Source organism: Cavenderia fasciculata (genome assembly GCF_000203815.1).
Source record: "Cavenderia fasciculata unplaced genomic scaffold Scf_Dfasci-F-a-25c12.r2-5, whole genome shotgun sequence".
NCBI classification, from domain to species: domain Eukaryota; phylum Evosea; class Eumycetozoa; order Acytosteliales; family Cavenderiaceae; genus Cavenderia; species Cavenderia fasciculata.
In genome coordinates, this window is record NW_004457729.1 from 600,898 (window position 1) to 619,560 (window position 18,663).

Below are 18,663 nucleotides of genomic sequence, written 5' to 3' on the forward strand. Positions count from 1 at the left end.
TATCAAATTTAAAAGAGTTTTTTTGTTGTTGACAAATATGATTGGAATGGAAGTGATTATGTGTATGTATGTATCTTTATTTATTAATATTAATATTATTATTATTGATTAAAAGGTCTTATTTTTTTATGACGTGATAAAATGACTTCCAAGTCAGAGATTGGTTCTTCATGGGATGGGGTTGTTGTGTCGCTTGGGAGCGTTAAATTATAACTGGCAAACGAAGTGTTGATCAATGTTGTCATACTATTATTTTTTATAGCCGATGAATCTAAGGCATCAGATTGCAACATCCAGTTCCCAATTAATCCAATTTCATTCGAAAGGGTTCCTCTATATGCCTTGTCCATCATAACAGCATCAATTGCGATATTCCAAAAAGTAACACGCGATATCTTTCCAAGATATTGAGCTGTTGGTCCAAGTTGCAAACATTGTCCAAACCGCAGGGGGGCAGAATTGTTAATCTTCATAGCGGGACCAGAAACACTGGCAACAAGAGTTGTGTCAAAGTAAATCATCTGATTGTTCTTACGAATACACGCGACAGACATCTTTGTTCCAACTCCACCATTCCCTTACAACATACAATAGAACCAGAGGCCGATGTTTTGAAGGAAACAGAAATAGAGAAATCATTTGTTCCAAAGTTGTGTGCTGGGATGTGAGGAACCGAAACCATTCCAATCTGTGAGAATATTGCTCCTCTTTGTGGATCATCGACATCTTGTGGTGAGAAGAACGGAATTGTCGGATGGGTAACCCATTAGAGAGAGGGGAGGCGAATACTTTTCCGATGGGTAGTATTTGTCCAACCATCGCCAATATTTGGATTTACTGACAAAAAGTAGAGCAAAGGGGCGTCATTTTGACCATTCCGAGTTTGTGGCTTGTGAATTGGTAGAGGGGGACACCAGCAATTGGACTTGAAGAGGGTAATATTTTCCAAATGGAATATTGACAAATAGTTTTTGGAGTTCATTGGATGTGAGAGAATAATCGGTACGATATTGATAAGTTTGTGGATCTTGAATCAAAGTGCACAGACCATATGTGCTAACTCCATTGACAGTGTTGACAAATGATCTACCAGAAAAGACTATGTATAAAACATCATCTTCTACGATATCCTTAGATAGCCAATTGTTGATTTGGTCTTTGATGCAAATGGTGGTGGGATGGCAAACATAAGTCCCATTGGGTGAAACTTGAGATGTATTTTCGGTCAGGACATGTATGTTTGCTTGTATCCGCATTCGACAAGGGCTCTGCAGTGTTCTTGGATAGAGAGGTCTACGCCTTTGATGGGACCAGCTGGATTGTCATTGTACGATACACCAATCAACAGGGCCTTGACGATGTTTCCAGAGGAAAGACGATTCGTTTTCCAATAAGCTGGCTCGTTCATAAATACATTCCCTAAGGTTTGGATGGGGCAAGTTGTGGCATTGGGGTTGCAAGCTGGTGGTAGTTGCTGAGCAATGGAATAGTGAGCATTAATGGTTCTTCTGAGAGTTGACCATAAACCATTGGTGCCTTGATAAGGGACGAGGGTTGGATTCTTGGTTCCCAGGATGCCACACAAACCTGTACATTTTCATGAAATGATTCATAAGCTGATCCAGGAGTTGCGCCTTTTGTACCAATTACTGAATATGAAGTTGATGGACCTACATTCACAAACTTGGATGCACCAATCAACGAGAGAGAAATTTTGATGATATCCTTGAATTCTGGACCAGGAATTCCAAAAGACTGTTGCACCGATATGAGTACAAAAGTACCCATTGTAAGACCTTGAATGAAATTTAGGAAAAGTACCCATTGCTTATCATCATTGGCTGTATCAAAATGATATTCTTGTGTGGCTCCAGTAATATGGTCAACTGTAACGACATTGAGTCCACTTGATGGTGATGATAGTTGAGATTGGCCGTTTACCATAATACGAGAGGCAGTGCTTGATTGGGCCATTGATGTAACACAGAATGAAAGTCCAGATCCGGTAAACAGCGATTTAATGGGGAATCGAGTATTGCAAGTGGTTGGCACATAAATGTTTTCAGACATACACTCACTAATGACTCTTTTGTCTCCGGTCAGTTGTTGGCCAACAGTAGATATGATACAATATGACTGTGATGAAAATGATTTAATGAGCATACCTCCAAGGTAGTTGACAATAGTATCAACACCATTTCCAAGGTATTGTCCGGCTGGACCAACTGTCGATAGAGCAACGATGGTCCCTGTTGGTAGGGCTTGGATATCGGCTACGAACTTGCTAGAGTTAAACGAGTCAGTTGTAGTATCGTAGTTTTTAGCACTTGTAATTGTGCCGTTCAATGGGCTGATTGTCAGGACGTTGAGTCCAGATGAAAAAATATTGGTGCCATCTACAATCTGTTTATTGATCATAAATGATGAGTATCCATATCCTCCACCTGGTAAAGCCTATTAATAAAAAAAGGTCAGTAAACTGGAAATAGAGAATGCTGATAAAAAAACAAATAATACTTACACTGACTGACAGGTTATCAATTTCGATGAATGGCTTGATTGGCTTTAAGCTTTTTGGAAAGTTAGAAAAAAGAGTGACTGGTCCAGTGTTGGATATCAGCTCGCTTGCCGTTGCAACGGCTGCTCCTTTTCTTCCTATTAAAGCATAGGAGCTTGATGATGTGATATCATAACCAAATTCTGCTCCAAGTCTTTCAAGTGACGTCAATAAATCTGCTGACATTGTGATGTTTGATCCAGCAGAGTTGAGCACTGAACACACAACAACCAGCGAGCCAACTGAGATTTTGTCAACAATGTCCTTTACCATATCATGCGATCCATCATCGGTACCAATATTATAGTTTTTGATAAAGTAAATGTGACCATCGATTTCACTGATAGCACACATCACCAAACCATTGGTCAATGGACCTTCCAGAGTTATTGATACACCACCAACATAAATGTAAAACAATGATTCCATTCCAACAGGTGTGTTACTTTGGTTTGATGACATAACTGAAATATTAATGTCATCATCAACTTGATAGGTATCGTCATTGTATATCTTTCTTTCTACGGTTTGAATAAAAGAAGATGTAGATGGTGAATTATGATTGTAGGTCATTTCTGTGAAAATAGAATCAGAACCTATTCTTTTGATCATAAACCAACAATCGTTTGACGAGATGGTAGAGTATTGAGAAATGAATTTGCTTCCAATCTTTCTCAGGCTTGAGATGGCGTTTTGATGCAAGTTATTCTTGGCCAAATCGAGTCCTTGAGCAAACACCATGATAAAAGTATGGTTGGCAAGGGAATCGATGAATCTTGATAAAGATTCCGAGGAATTCGAGTAGAGATTGGAAGTAGGAAAGTTATACACTTGTGGTGGGCTTCTAACTGATACAGCTCCTTTTTGACTGAAAACGAGAACATTGATTCCATTGCCAAGACCTTCAAGAAAATCGTTTGCCGTATAACCGTCAAAAAAAATGTATGGGGCTCCAATTTTGGAATTAAATAAAGTGGTGATCCTCCTTTTTGCAATCTTTAGGTTGACTCTCGCTTCACCCTCTGCCCAAACTTCATTGATGGTTGAGTCACCGAAAGCTTCGCTGGCCATCCCTGGAGATAAACCCTTGTACCCAACCAAACAATAGTTTGGATTGGTCGTTCCAACCATAAATATCTTTGCCGCACCCAATGAAGAGAATGCTCTACAAAGAGCTGCGCTAGGCTGAGATGGTAGTAAGCCGATGCTCATTACAGCTACATGTTTGCCACTGGGTACTTCCTTGATATGTTGGATTAAGCCTTCGATTTCCTGAAATGAGAAATGTGAAAAGGTTAACCGAATATCAAAGGGAGATAAAGAAGGTACCCAGATGTTGAACCCTTCACCTTTATCTGGGTGACTATAATAGCGCCCATAGTAATGAATAGTAGATGTTGAAGGGGTCCTAGAAACGATCTTGATACGTGTTACCGATGGCATGAATTTAATTTCTAAAGAGAGAGAGAGAGAGAGAGAGAGAGATTACAATAAATATTTAATCTAATCAATCATTTAAATGAGAAAGATAATTACATGTAAATAAATTTATAGAGATAGATACTACAGGGTTGTTAATATCTTGCAGAAAACCGACGAACAAGATATCAAAAAAATTAATTTTTTTTACGGCTGGTCTCCATTAAAACATCTGTCTTCTCAGTTTACTGTTTTAATTGATCAACAAACTTTATTATAAAATGAATAACAGTAGCACTTTGTTAATGCGCGACAATGGAATCGTCTATAATGGATATCACTGGAACTACGCATCGCAGTTGGACGTGCACTCATCTGGTTCCGAACCTCCTTTAGAATATGCCTCGTACTCATTAAAAACCAGGGAGATGATGTTGTCTTATCTAGTAGATTGGTATCGGTTCCAATCTGCGCAATGGTTGCCATTAGAATCAAACGATCATCAATCCTCTCCAAAACTGTCGTACAAGTCTTATGTCTATTGGAAGTACCATGATCTTTAACCTGCCCTCACCTACCACCGACTACTTTAATATTGTGGGATACAAAGGAAGCACTATTGGAAACTTGGGACTGTCAATAGAGACAATTAACAAGAAGTTGGGGAGCCAATTTTAAACAAGAAGGAAACATGCCCCAGAGGTTTTGGTTGGATCTTGTAATCAGATATGGGGTGGAGGTAGCTCTGGTATTGTTGTCAATGGCAGCCCAATCATTCAAGATCCACTGATCGGGACCTATTTGTTTAGTATGGTCGTATTTGACGAAGCATTGGGACATAGGTTGGGTTCATACCAAATAGTTTCAAGACAGACAAATTCCATCACCAACTCAACTGACGATGCGACAAGCATCGAACCTTATCCAATCTCAAGTTTCAGTAGGTTCAATGGTCATCATTTGTTCATCTGACATTCAAATCAAGTATTTTGTCCACCATCGTACTTTGTCGACGCTATGGTGGTGTGTCCCGCCACCGCGGTCTTCGAATGCTCGGGGCCAATCTGTCAGACTCAATTCTAGCAGCTCATATGCACTCATTGGGCAAAAGGGATGTGCCCCTGGTTCAGTTCCGGAGCTACACAACTTACAGGTCACTCTTTTCGTATCTAAAAGGACCTTTCTTTTCAGTGAAACCCTTTATAGAGATCCAAGCTGTTAGTAAAGGAGGAGTAAGTATATTTATAACCATAAAATTGTAATCTGTCGAGTCTATTATATTTTACTTTCTTTAGCTTGACTCACATGCCATGTTCTATATTAACCAACGTCCAGGCTCCCTTCTTCAAAGAATAATGTCTCTCCCGATTGGAACAGTTGTGGCAGTAATCATCGATCAAAGTATTGGCACACTACCTGATGACTATTTCATGGCATTGAAAATGATAGGGGCTGGGCTTTTTTACGTACAAAGCCATTCAAGATGGAGCCATTCATTATTCTATCATTGGCAGACGCGGATTTTCTCAGGGTTCGGTCACTGAGACATTTAGTTCAAATCCAAATAGAACCTATCCAACAGACACACTGTCCTCTTCTGAAGCCACCAATGATAACAATTTTGGAATGACCTCTCCTTTTACTTTTCAGGTAATCGAGCCGGTGGAGGAGAAGAAGAAGAATCAGGATTATTCTCGGATACAGACCTCAATGTCGTGAATGGAGCTGCAAACCGCGTAAGAACCTCTGACGAATCACTATATTGCTGTTTGAATGCGCTTATTGTCGGTGTAGATCTATTGATTTCTCTTGATGGAGTGGAAGATTCCACTCGACCGGAATTTATACTAAATACACAACATTACAACTCTACTTATGATTACATGCATCGGTTGGCATTGTACCTGCAAAGTCAATATGAAAATCTAGAGGTGGCCGTACAAGTTTACTCTCTTGTGGAAACCAATGACCAACAATCCGAGAATCCACAACCAACTTGGGAAAATATAACCGACTGCATCTCTGAAATATGCCAGAGTCTCGAACCTGGGGATTCTTTCTACCTTTATTTGTCTGGACATGGTGAAATAGATGATGGCGAATACAATTTCCAAGCAATCGATAAGCCCGTAACAACACGAGATATTCATAAAGTTCTCAAACTCGATCCAAAAATCAACACTACTATCATTATCAATTCTTGTGATGCGGGCCAGTTTTTTGAACCAAATAACCAAAAAACCCATTACTTTGGCATTCCCGCCTGCGAACCCGGCACAGTCACCAATGGCAACGGGTACAAGCCCTTTCTCACGTCATGGATCACAGGCTTTTGAACTATAAGAAAGCAGTTGAAGCATTTGGATATAATAAAAGAGAAGGATTCGTCGCTGTTGGTATTGCACCTAATGGCGAGAAATGGGGAGCCCCCTACTTGGTCCGAGGACCCTTTTTTGGTGAAGAGACACCACTCTTCATCCCATTAGCCGCACCAAGAAGAGGTATAAGAGCAAGGCATTCATTGTCAAAAAAGCTCCTTAAATAAATATTTATTCTTCTTTATTGTTTTAATTTACTATATCATGTGATCCATCATCGGTGACCAATATTATTACATGTATAAATTGAACAAATTGAAAAGAAGATACAACTTCTGAATAATTACACTATCCAAGTTTGATAAAATTAATTTTTTTCTTTTTTTTGTTGGTGTGTTCATCATCACGATGTTCCTATCCACTAATCTATCTTCTTGTTCATTCATATTTATACAGATTATAATCAGTCGTCTCAGATGAATAAAGAAGTAGATAATCAGAATCAAAATGAACAAAAGATAAAGAAAAAAGAGTTCCCAAGATATCAACCATGTAGAAGTGTAGATTGTTACAAGAAAATAAAGACTATCAATGAAGGTACCTTTGGTATTGTATGTAAGTAAACAAAGACAATCGATAATATATAGAATAGATCAGTATGATGATGAATGACTTACATTGTTTTGATTTAAAATTGATTGATTGATTGATTATGTTATGTAGATGCTGCAGATTGTAAAGAAACAGGTGAAAGAGTAGCATTGAAAAAGATAAAGATTATTGAAAGAGAATCACAAGGTTTCCCAATTACATCAGTTAGAGAGATTAAAGTAATGATGGAACTTAAACATCCTAACCTTGTTGATGTTAAAGAAATTGTAATTGGTAATCATAACAAGTATGTATATATATCTTTAATTTTATTTTCTCTACTAATCTATCTTTTTTTTATTTATATTTTATTAGTATATTTATGGTAATGGAATTTATTGAACATGAATTAAAAGGATTGATGGATGTAATTAAAAAGCCATTCTTGCAATCAGAGATCAAAACATTGATTCATCAACTATTGTCGGGAGTTGAATTTCTTCATAGTAATTGGGTGATTCATCGTGATTTAAAGACTGCCAATTTGCTCTATACCAACAAGGGTGTGCTAAAGATTGCAGATCTCGGGTTGGCAAGAGAATATGGTAGTCCTTTAAAACCATTCTCAGAGGGTGTCGTTACACTTTGGTATCGTGCGCCAGAACTTTTATTAGAGGCTACAATCTATTCGACACCTATCGATATTTGGTCAGTTGGTTGTATATTTGCAGAAATCATATCAAGAGAAATATTGTTACCTGGAACATCAGAAATTGACCAATTACAAAAAATATTTAATCTACTTGGTACTCCAAATGAACAAATATGGCCTGGTTTCTCTAAATTACCACTTGTTAAAAAATTAAATATTGTTCCTCAACCGTATGTTAAACTAATATAGAAATAGATATTTGATTTAAAGGTGTCATTCATCTTGATAATAATACTTTTTATATTTTTTAGGTATAATAATTTAAAATCAAGGTTTCCACATATTACAGACAATGCATATGATTTATTATCAAGATTATTAACATATGATCCAGAAAAGAGAATAAGTGCATCAGAAGCTTTACAACACCCATACTTTTTTGAAAGTCCTCCTATGAGAGACCCATTACTTATGCCGACTTGGCCAGAATCTCATTAAATTACCCTAACTAGTTGGATGTTATTTTTTATTTTTAATTGCATGATCATAAATGACCAATAAATAATCCTTGTCGATAAAAGATAAATTACTATTATTTTTGTCCTTGTGTTGTTGTGCTTGGTGCCTTGACCAATTACATCCAATGTCAGAGAGTAGGTACATTAACATTGGGAAGTTTTTGTTAAATATGACGCCTCTAAAGAGTGATTTGGATGATGGGTGTTGAAGTAACCTAGTTTTGATAAATGTTGGGTATCGTTTCACAAGATGCTCCAACTGACCAATGTTACCTGAATTGGTGAGTGATTCTGTAAATCCTACTACTGATTCAAATGTTTCTTCATATGTGGTGGTTTGTGGACCATCTGAAACTATTAAACCAATTATATAATCTAGAATATCTGTTCTTCCACTATCCATTGCACTGGCATAGGCATATTGATTCTTCCAAATCCACTCTGGGTGTTTCTTATGAATGAGTTTAAGAAAATCTAGTGTTCCATGAACCATTGATCTTTGTTGTATGTCTCTACTAATATCAGCATCTTTACAGTGTTGGACGTAAAGGTCAAATGATGAAGTTCGAGCTATCAAATTTTGTAGTTGTTCTTGTTTTCCATCATCAGCATACTTATTATCTCCAATATCTTTAAACCCTGGAACTACTTTAACCATATATTCATAACAATCTTTTCGCACGTTACGATAATCTTTTGGAAATTTCTTGAAACCAAGCTCCAAAACAATTTTGAGTATTGGTAATGCATCTCGATCTTGTCTTGATAATATGTATGATAACATTTCCTTTAGCATTAAAAATGGATGACTCTTTGTCAAATAGTCTATTACACCTCGAGCATGATGTAAAGACATGTTTCTTATGACCGTCGATGGGGGAATCCCAACCACTAAGTCTAAAAATGGACAAAGTGCAGCAGTTCCGATATCCTCATAAGGATCGGATAACTGAAGTGTCAGTCGTTTCGATCCTATTGTCCATGGACCAAGTGTCACTTCATTTAAGAATCTTTTGCATTGTTCCGAGTTGGCAATATCAACATGTGGGAATGATTCTTTAAACTTTTGAATCATCGTTATCTTGTCGGTCACTTCTTTTCTTAATCTATGTCCAACCATTTTTAAGGGATCCTCCATATCTTTCTCTTTCTCTTTCTCTCTTAACCAATCCAATGATTGAATGAATTTAAATGTACCAAATCGAGAAGTATCATATCGATTATTATACTTTAATCCTCGAGCCAGCAGTAGTGGCAATACTTGGTATCTTCCTTTTGACATGGCTTGTTGAAAGCATGCACCTGGTGGGAGTGGAGTAGGATACTCTTGCACTAATAGAATCTCTACAATTTCAGGGTTACCTGCGCGACACGCACAACCAACTAGATTCTCTCCAACAAATGATTTTTGATAGAGTGTATAGAGTATCTTAAAGTTGTTCAGATCTTTAACTTTTAAGCATATCAACTCTACACTATCATTTGATAAAGAAACATTGATATTTCTCTTGAGTTTATCCATCAATAAACCAACATGACCATTTCTTAGCATATCACTAACTCTACTCCAATGATCATAATGATAGATTCTTGGCAAGTCTGTTCTTTTGTTATGATCTTCTTCATCCAATCTTCTAATCCAATACTTTACTTGTGAAAACAAGTACTTATTTCTTAAAATGATTTCAATTGTATTATTATTATTATTCATTGTTGACAACAATAATATTATTGTACAATGTGTAACTGATCATCTTGATGAGTATAATTAATAAATTCGAATTAATTCTATATAATGATCAAAAAAAAAAATTAAACAAAAGGTTGGTTCTTTTTTAATTCGTTTGTATTCTTTTCTACATAATCATCATCATTATTACAATGCATTTTACACATTCAATTCATTTGGTCTACTGTTTATTTTATTGTTGTAATTAGAAGTATTTACAATGTTATTCTATTAATAGAGTTTATTCCTATTTAACAGAGAAGCCCATCCTTTAGTTAACAATGTTAAAGTGTCTTGTCAACATTCCGTGTATTTGTGGAGCTAGTCAATATTCAACAATCCTGCTAAATGGAACAACCATTCTCTGACACCATTCCCATTTCCAACAGTGGAATAAGATTCGTTGGATAGGTACTTTGTCATAGAGTAAGGAATTCTCGTGCTGAAAGATGAGATAAGTTAGAGTTCCTAACTTATCACCAAACTCTCTCTTTTCTAATCATTCAGCATGTGAGGTCCTCTCTTTCTCCACTTCTGTCCTTTTCAAAGAGTACTAGCCTGCCAATCAGATCAAGTTAACTCAAATAAAATCATTCACCAAAGTTTAATAAATAAATAAATAAATAATACATTTAATTTTATTGATCATAACAAATAGTTACATCATTCTTGTTGAATTTCATCTTTAATACCTTGCATTAAATACATTGATTGACGAACTGATCTATGAACCAATTTCTTTCTAGTGGTAGTTGTTGCAGCAGAAGTATTGTTGTTGTTGTTGTTGTTATTGTTGATGGAAGAGGATTGTTTACCATGGTTGGTAAATTGACTATGATAATCTTTTAATTTCAATTCAAAGAAATCAAAATCACTTGGTAGGGTTGGAATGGGTGGTGCAGTGTCACTTATGAAGCTATCGACTCCAACAAAGTCCAACATATTGACTTTCATTTCAATTTCTTCTAGTGCTGCCAACTCTTCAATTGACTCTGAACAAACCAAAGACTGTCGATTTAAAACTTTATGTCCATCTACCAAATCAACCAATGACTCTCTTGAAGTAGAACTTAATTCCAACCATGTTGAAGAATCAGATTCTTTTTCAACATTTGATAAATATAAAAGTGTTGATGAATTGTCAACCTTTCCTTTGTTCTTTCTTGATGGTTGATTCGATGACTGTGATGGTGAAGATTCAACCAAATTTGATATATTTGTTGAAATTTGAATATCTTGTAGATTCATAGTACCAATAAAATCTTTTGTTGGAACTGTAAGAGTATCATTTGTAAATGTATAACTAAATTGTTTAAGATCATTTGATAATCTAATAAATATAAATGAACCTCCAGATACTCCTCCTTTAAGTTTATAATTTTTTTCAACCTTGAAAAATAATCCTTTTAATAATATATTTGTTTTGTTATTTTTAAATGATTCTAAAAAAAGGAAAAGAAAAATAAATAAGTATATTGAAAATAAATATTATTTATATTATTAAATTAATACAAACCAATAATATTATTTTTAACTATTTGATTGATTGATTTATAAATATCGGTATGATTCAATTTACTAATTGATCCAATTGAGTCATTTACATCTTTTTGACTGAGGGCCATAGAAGAGGCGGCGGTAGTTGGAATACTTTGACCTAAATTATTCATACTAGTATTGTTGACAATCATATCTGGAGATTTTGTCATCATTACTGGTTGTTCTAGTAATGAAATATCTCTATTTCTTTGAGTCAACATATTCATTGCATCGAATATTGTTTTCTTGGTATCCAATACATTGGTTAATTGTTTTTTTACAAGTGCCAATATTTTGTTAATATCAGCGTTTACATCCAACCATGAATTCTCAAACACTTGAAAAATAAAACAAAATAATTCTTGAACTGCATGATAATGAGAGAATAGTAATGGTACAAATTTTAAATTCTTTGGATCTTCACCAATTAAAAGTGATTGATTAACCAAATGAGTTAGAGTGATTGCAATAGCAGAGAATGGGTAACATTGATTATCACGTCTCTTTTGATTGGCTGTATATATTTTTTTGATAATAGCTTCAAAATAATAAATAAATAATATTTGAATTAGTTATTTGTTCTTATTTCTTTTTTTCTTATATTTTTGTAAATTACATACAAGGATAAGTATCAAAAAAGTATAATAAATTAGTTAAACCTAAAATACCAACTGTTTTAAATTCTTGATAAGGTTCTTCAGTATGGAACCCTAAATGTTTCCATTCTTCAGTTGAATGACCAGGTGGTAACAATGATTGTTTATATCTATTATACATATTAATAAAAGATGTTGGATCCTTTTCAAATAATGTTAATCTTTGGTGATTAATTGATCTCATAATTGATTTCTAAATAAACAAAAAAGAAAGTTATTATAATGCTTTTTATAATAATATAAACTCTACAAATGTTTATAGAATACATACTTGGTATGATAATAAACCATCTTTTTGAGAACCAAGTACACCATGATTTAATTTTTTAAGAGCTACAAAGATATCCAAATACTCAAAACATCCAAGCATTGTATCCAAATGTTGTGCATCCGATGCACTTGACATGATTGCATTGATGAGCGATATAGTATTTACTTGTAGATCGACATCGGTAGACTTTAACAATTTAACTAGTTTAGCCAATACTTTGTTCTCCTTGTTTATCACTCCAATCGCTTTAAATGTTTTATCTTGAAATTCTCCCAAACATCTCTTTATAATCATTAACATTGATTTTAATGTATTTTCTTTTAATGTATCTGTAACAAGTTTAAAATAAATAAATTAATATTGCAAAGTAAATAATAAATAATATCTAATATAATATTATTTTTAGACTTACCATCAATTGAAAATCTTTGTATAATGACATCAATGATACGAGTTGGAAATGATTTTAATGTATTGGCATTTAAAGACATCGTTCTCAAACAAGAGTATGCATAGGTAAGTGCATTTCCCCTTAATTCCTTTATACATTTTTCCAATTGATCAATACCATTTCTTTCAACAAATAATGTTAATACTTGTTGATCCTAAAACAAACAAATTGATAGATAGATAGATAGATAGATAAAACAAGTTAATATCATTTCATTTCATTTCCTTTATTTCCCTTTTTTCATATATTTCTATTCTATAGCTTACCTGTAAATATTTATTTAATCTAAATAGATAAATTTTGATTGAAGGTGACCCAATATCAGCGATGGCATAGATCATCTCTAATACCTTGTCAATTGTAATATCATGTTGTTGTTGTTGGCTAATACTAATATTACTATGATCTGGTGTAGTTGTTAATGAAGCAGTCAATTCATGCTGATCTTGACCTATACTAATAGTACTACCTGTAAATGATACTTCAGAGTCTAGAAATAACCCACTCTTTGTTAATAGTTGTGGAGATTGTGGAGTAGGTGAAGTGGTAGTTGTAGACATCTCTTATCTTGTCTGATTTAAATTTTTATAACTATAAATATAAATATATATTAGATTTAACAATATTATTAATCTATCTATTACCTCACATGAGAGTGGACAACTTCTTTGTGGAATCGCACATCTCCTCATCCATGATTGGACGATAATAAAACTGATCAACTGGTTATGTGTGTCGACAAAAAAGGGAAATAATCAAAGTTTTTCAATGAAACCCTTGTTTGATCGTTTCATTGGAAAGATAATAAAATTTTTAAAAGATCGTCTGGTTGGTTGGTTGGTCATTTTATTATTTTATTATATTATTAATATTATACATGATTATTATAGTTGAGAGTGAAGATAATAAAATAAAATAATTATATTACATTACACTTTTGGTCTAATAATCACGGTTAGAGTTGTTTGAGTAGAGATGGATGAGTTTTGTAGTGTTCGATGTTCATCTAATAACTTGCTACCAAAGAATAGTTGAACTGTGCTGGTTGTAGTGTCAATATTCATTTTATTGGCTACTAGTTTAGATAGTGCTCTACCTGTAATTAATATGTTGACGTCCATTGGAAATACAACTGTAGCATCTCTATAATCTTTAATAAAGATTGGTATGAGGTCTTGGTTTGAATTTATATCAAATGAACCTTCATGAAGATATATATGATCTTGATCTTTGATACCACACTCTTTAAGAGTTCTCCTTTTGTTGTTGGCTAGTGGTATGTCCATATGGACGATAGTGATGTCTATCGATCCACTACTACCTCTTCCACCTCCAGCTTCTACTAATCTTCCATTTGTCAATCTATTACTTTCTAATTCAGACACTGTAATTTCATCATCAACTTGTATATCGAAAAAATATTTCCTTTGAGCTTGTACATGTAATGTGATTAACATTCTCTCTTCGCTCTTTATCTCTTTCTCTGTGCACTGAAAAGTAAAATTAATTAATTTTTTTTTTTGGATTTTCAAGTGGGGTTTGAAGTGAAGTGAAGTGCTGCTTGTCTTTCCTTTCTGTCTTGTTACTGATTAATACACTCTCTTTTGTATTTTTTTCTGTCTATCTATCCACTACCAACATACTGTGTAATAATACAATATAGCATTAGCATTAGCAACCATCATCATCATAGTCATCAGATCAGTGGATTAATAACAGACGGGTGGTAGTCGGATATTAACAAGCGTCATTGGAGAAGAGAGAGAAGACTGCAAATTTAATCAAGATCTTTTTTTTTTTTTGCAGAGAGAGAGAAAAAGACAGGGAATTATCTTTTTTTATATTTTTTAATTATTTGTAGTATAGTATAGTATAATAGTTAGTATTATAGTAGTAGTAATAGTACAAATTAGTTTGTCGAGTCGATGGAAGCAATTGTACTTAAAGTACTAAAAAAGTACTTAAAGTTGTTTATCAAGAATTTTACAGCAGATAACTTTTCATTATCATTGCTCAAAGGTGAAGGACAATTGGTCGACTTGGAACTCAATGAAAATGTATTGCAAGAGTTGTTGTTGATTCCAGCTCAACTTCGAGTCACACAAGCATCTTGTGATGTATTGACAGCAAAAGTACCGTGGACATCTTATAAAAAGGAACCTATCACAATCTCCCTAAACAAAATTCAAATTGATCTCAAAGAACCAGAAGTAATTACTGCTTTACAACCACAATTTAAAAAGTATATATTTAATTATATAGAGAATATAATACTATTGAATATACATCAACCACAAACTAACATTATATTATGATCAATTTATTTAGATTCAAAAAGAAAAATAAGAATAAAAGAAATGAAGTAACAGAGAATTTACAAGTTGAAGCAAAGAATATTAAATTATCATTGTCGACTATGCATGGTGACTCTTTAATTATTGAAATTGAAGATGTATTTGTTCAATCAACTAATTCAAATTTCCAAGTATGTAGTATTATTAAATTTAATATAAATATATATATTCTTTGGAATTTATAAAATATTAATATTTATTATAATATTTCTATATTTCATTTAGGTTGTTGAATTATCACAAATTAAAACAATTGATAAAGATCAAGGAGTAGAATCATTACATAAATTAATTACTGCAAAATCAATTTCAATTAGAGTTCAAGATTGTGGTGGAATGTCTTATAATATTATTGAACAAATGCCATTAAAAGTTTTAGTATGTAGACAAAGGAAAATATTAATAATTAATATTAATATTATTAATATTTTATTAACTTTCTCTTTTCTCTAGTATTCAACAAAAAGAAGAATTAAAGATTGGATTCAATTAAATGCAAAGGTTGAATTTTTACTTGGATTTATGAATTTAAGATGGAATCTATCACAATGGCATTTCTTGGCCGATCTTTTTTCACAATTCCAATCTATTTTAGCACGTGCTGTACCTGCTCCATTGGCATTGGAAGATAATAAAAAGAAAAAGAAAAAGGATAAAAAGCACAAGCTTTCACCTCCGAGTGGTAGCAGCGGAGAGGGAGGATCGCCAATGGCTGTCCACCGATCGACTCCACCTGTCAGTCCGGCCGTCAGTGTCGACAGCAACTATTCGTCAGTGTCGTCGAGTCTACAATCCACACCCAGTGTGAACAACACACCCACCATTGGCAACAGTACTGGCATACCAATGGAGGATGCGCCACTACCCAAACACTCGGATGTGACCTATGACTTCCACATTGAACGATACCGACTCGAGTTGATTGACAATTTGACCAACTCGACGAGCGATATCAACGACAGTGGATTCTTGTTTAATGGCGACGGTCTCCACTTTGGTCTCACCTCGAATAACGTCAATTTCAAACCGACCAATGAGTTTGGAGAGGTCTACTACTCGTTGCCGATCCGTGAAATGATCGTGTCGGTCGTCTTGAACGACATTCTCATCCAAGAGGTCGAATCATTCTCGAAAAAGATTATCAAGGGTGATTTGTGTGGACACAATGACCAGAGTCAGAAACCAGTCAACAAAAAGTACGATCCGTCCATCACTTCAATCTCGTCGGATGGTATCTCGGAGCGTATCCAAATTCATCATTATCACGGTCCATATCTACTCAAGGGTAATTTGATCCTGAGAAAGCCAATCATTACCGATGCTGACCCTGATCCTCTCAAACGACTTGTTTCAGTTGATGGTAAACCATTACCTCCCCTCATTGGTTTGGAGCTCAATCTTCATCTTAGTCATTTCAAATTGATTGGAGATCGTCGTGCATGGAAAAGATTCATTGCTTTTATTATCCCACCAGATCCTGATCTTGAAACTGATTCAGAATCTGATTCAAGTATTATTGATCCAACTGTCACAAATGTAAATGCAACAACAGAAAATGATATTAATAATAATAATAATAATAATTTGAATGGTAATACAAATGGTGTTGGTGGTGATGGATCAACATCACCACAAAATCCATTTGCAATTAAAAAGAGTTTGGTTGCCAAAGGAAAGAAAAAAGTATCAACATTTAAACGTAAATTTAAACTTGGAGAGAATTGGAAGAATCAAATCAAGATTATATTAAAGGCATCGGAAACACTTGTTGTCATTCCAGAGGAAGAAGAGAAACAAGATTCAATCAACCCATTCAAGGGTTCAAGTACCAAAATCTTATTGGGTACTTTTGCAATGAGAAATCATTCCGATTGGAAATCAGTTCCTCATCTCTATGAAGGTTTACAATTAATCGATAGTAATAGTAATCCTGATCCAATTACTGTTTCTGGTTTAGATCATAGATTTTCTGTAAGTCAAAACAAAAAACAAAACAATCAAGTTTATCTTTATATTAATCTTTTTTTTTTATTTGTTTAGTTTAAAATGGATAATTTTACAATGAATATAGTTGAATCAAACAATACAATTACAATTATTCAACCGGCATCTGTTTCATTATATTTAAGAGTTTCAAGATCAAATAATCTTTACCACGAAAAGAGAATACCAAAGATTGATATTTCATTTATATCATCAGATTTCAACTTTAGATTGACTAGATACCAATCCAATTATTTGGATTATGTAGCCAAAAAGTATTTCTCACCACAAAAGATGAAGAGTCTAATGAATAGTAGAATGAAGTCTATCAAATCTCTTGCCAAGAAACGTTTACAAATTATGAAGAATCAAAAATTGGATAGAACTCTTACCATAAAGAACAAAGTTGAAAAAACTTTACAACAGTAAGTTAAGAAAGAATAATAATTATAAATAAGATTATTAATACATTTATTTATTTGATTTTCTTTTAGATATTATTGGAGTGTATATATTAATGTTCAAAAAGGTGTATTTTATTTACCACTTCAACATTTATTAGAACCAAAGAAATCAAGAACTGAAGCATTACTTTCAGAATTGACATTGGGTGGTGCACAAGCAGGTATTTCTGAAGATTTATGTGAATTCAAGGTTGAAATGCTTGGTATGGCTCTTCAAAACAAGAATGATGGTCAAAATGTAGTTTTCAAGGTTGGCAGATTCGAAGCCAATGGTATCGAACATCCAAAACTGACCACTTCTACCTCACTTTGTCCATTGCCAGTTCCCGATGATGAGGTTATTCCATCGAGACAAAGTGATGCCACCAACTTGTTGGTCACCTACAAACGTAGACCAAAGGCTCTCAATTCACAATTGATACTCATTGACAATGAAATGGCCGACTGGCTCACCGAGGTCAATGTTCGTCTCCAAGGTATGCAAGTAAAGGTCATCAAAAAGAGTGTTTCTGGATTACCAGTTGAAAAGAAACCAAAGGGTCTAAAGATACCTGACCTTCAAAATTTCATCACTAAATTGGTTTCTACTTGGCAATCTAAAAAGGATGATATTCATAATATTAAAAAGGGTATTCAAAAAGTTAAACTTGGTAAGTAAAGGAAAAGAAAACTAATAATATTTATATAATATTAATATTTATTATAATTATTTATTTTATTTTATTTTAGATATTGTTTGGGGAGTTGAACTTGGTAATTGTGAAATTTTAATGGGAAATAAATCAAAGGATAAAGATGTTTATTTCCCAAAGGGTACTATTCGTATTACAGATACCAATAGAAAGATCAATGCCAGAGCCTACAAGGATATCGAACAAGAACTTCTCAAAAAGACATTGGATTCTGCCAAATCTGAAATGGAAAAGGATGATTACAATGAACGTATCAACGAATTGGAACAACAATTAGAATCTGTCAAACAACAACAATCCAAAGAACTATTACAAATGAAGCAAGAGTACATGTCTTTGGAAAGCAAGTTTATTCAAACTAAAATGTCTTTGGCTGAAATGGAAGACGAAAGAGAGGCTTTAAAGTTTGAATTAAAGAAATACAAGAAATAATAAAATATAAACAACAATATATACTTTACTTTTTTTA

At 33.8% G+C, this 18,663-nt stretch overlaps 7 protein-coding genes across 7 annotated transcripts; 3 read left to right on the forward strand and 4 right to left on the reverse strand.

The window, feature by feature from the left end:
* Nucleotides 1–37: 37 nt before the first annotated feature.
* Nucleotides 38–411, forward strand: DFA_00560 (uncharacterized protein; the record flags this gene model as incomplete). Its single annotated transcript, XM_004358492.1, has 2 exons — nucleotides 38–62; nucleotides 263–411. 2 exons carry the CDS (start codon nucleotides 38–40, stop codon nucleotides 409–411), a joined length of 174 nt encoding a protein of 57 aa, XP_004358549.1.
* Nucleotides 412–863: 452 nt separating this feature from the next.
* On the reverse strand, nucleotides 864–4,000 carry DFA_00561 (uncharacterized protein; the record flags this gene model as incomplete). The annotated part of the gene is made up of 4 exons (XM_004358493.1): nucleotides 864–1,086; nucleotides 1,245–1,561; nucleotides 1,588–2,454; nucleotides 2,522–4,000. 4 exons carry the CDS (start codon nucleotides 3,998–4,000, stop codon nucleotides 864–866), a joined length of 2,886 nt encoding a protein of 961 aa, XP_004358550.1.
* Nucleotides 4,001–4,257: 257 nt separating this feature from the next.
* Nucleotides 4,258–8,035, forward strand: cdk11 (putative protein serine/threonine kinase; the record flags this gene model as incomplete). Its single annotated transcript, XM_004358494.1, has 11 exons — nucleotides 4,258–4,523; nucleotides 4,663–4,916; nucleotides 5,153–5,208; nucleotides 5,272–5,377; nucleotides 5,627–5,766; nucleotides 6,013–6,129; nucleotides 6,321–6,477; nucleotides 6,751–6,909; nucleotides 7,018–7,192; nucleotides 7,261–7,767; nucleotides 7,849–8,035. The coding sequence occupies 11 exons, from the start codon at nucleotides 4,258–4,260 to the stop codon at nucleotides 8,033–8,035; spliced, it is 2,124 nt and encodes a 707-aa protein (XP_004358551.1).
* A 164-nt stretch (nucleotides 8,036–8,199) lies between these two features.
* Nucleotides 8,200–9,766, reverse strand: DFA_00563 (uncharacterized protein; the record flags this gene model as incomplete). The annotated part of the gene is made up of 2 exons (XM_004358495.1): nucleotides 8,200–8,270; nucleotides 8,329–9,766. The coding sequence occupies 2 exons, from the start codon at nucleotides 9,764–9,766 to the stop codon at nucleotides 8,200–8,202; spliced, it is 1,509 nt and encodes a 502-aa protein (XP_004358552.1).
* A 681-nt stretch (nucleotides 9,767–10,447) lies between these two features.
* DFA_00564 (uncharacterized protein) lies at nucleotides 10,448–13,261 on the reverse strand (the record flags this gene model as incomplete). The annotated part of the gene is made up of 6 exons (XM_004358496.1): nucleotides 10,448–11,226; nucleotides 11,301–11,861; nucleotides 11,944–12,172; nucleotides 12,251–12,579; nucleotides 12,663–12,855; nucleotides 12,968–13,261. 6 exons carry the CDS (start codon nucleotides 13,259–13,261, stop codon nucleotides 10,448–10,450), a joined length of 2,385 nt encoding a protein of 794 aa, XP_004358553.1.
* Nucleotides 13,262–13,630: 369 nt separating this feature from the next.
* DFA_00565 (uncharacterized protein) lies at nucleotides 13,631–14,383 on the reverse strand (the record flags this gene model as incomplete). The annotated part of the gene is made up of 2 exons (XM_004358497.1): nucleotides 13,631–14,191; nucleotides 14,345–14,383. 2 exons carry the CDS (start codon nucleotides 14,381–14,383, stop codon nucleotides 13,631–13,633), a joined length of 600 nt encoding a protein of 199 aa, XP_004358554.1.
* A 243-nt stretch (nucleotides 14,384–14,626) lies between these two features.
* DFA_00566 (uncharacterized protein) lies at nucleotides 14,627–18,626 on the forward strand (the record flags this gene model as incomplete). Its single annotated transcript, XM_004358498.1, has 7 exons — nucleotides 14,627–14,943; nucleotides 15,030–15,186; nucleotides 15,281–15,433; nucleotides 15,509–17,026; nucleotides 17,096–17,463; nucleotides 17,533–18,152; nucleotides 18,232–18,626. The coding sequence occupies 7 exons, from the start codon at nucleotides 14,627–14,629 to the stop codon at nucleotides 18,624–18,626; spliced, it is 3,528 nt and encodes a 1,175-aa protein (XP_004358555.1).
* Between the last annotated feature and the right edge of the window lie 37 nt (nucleotides 18,627–18,663).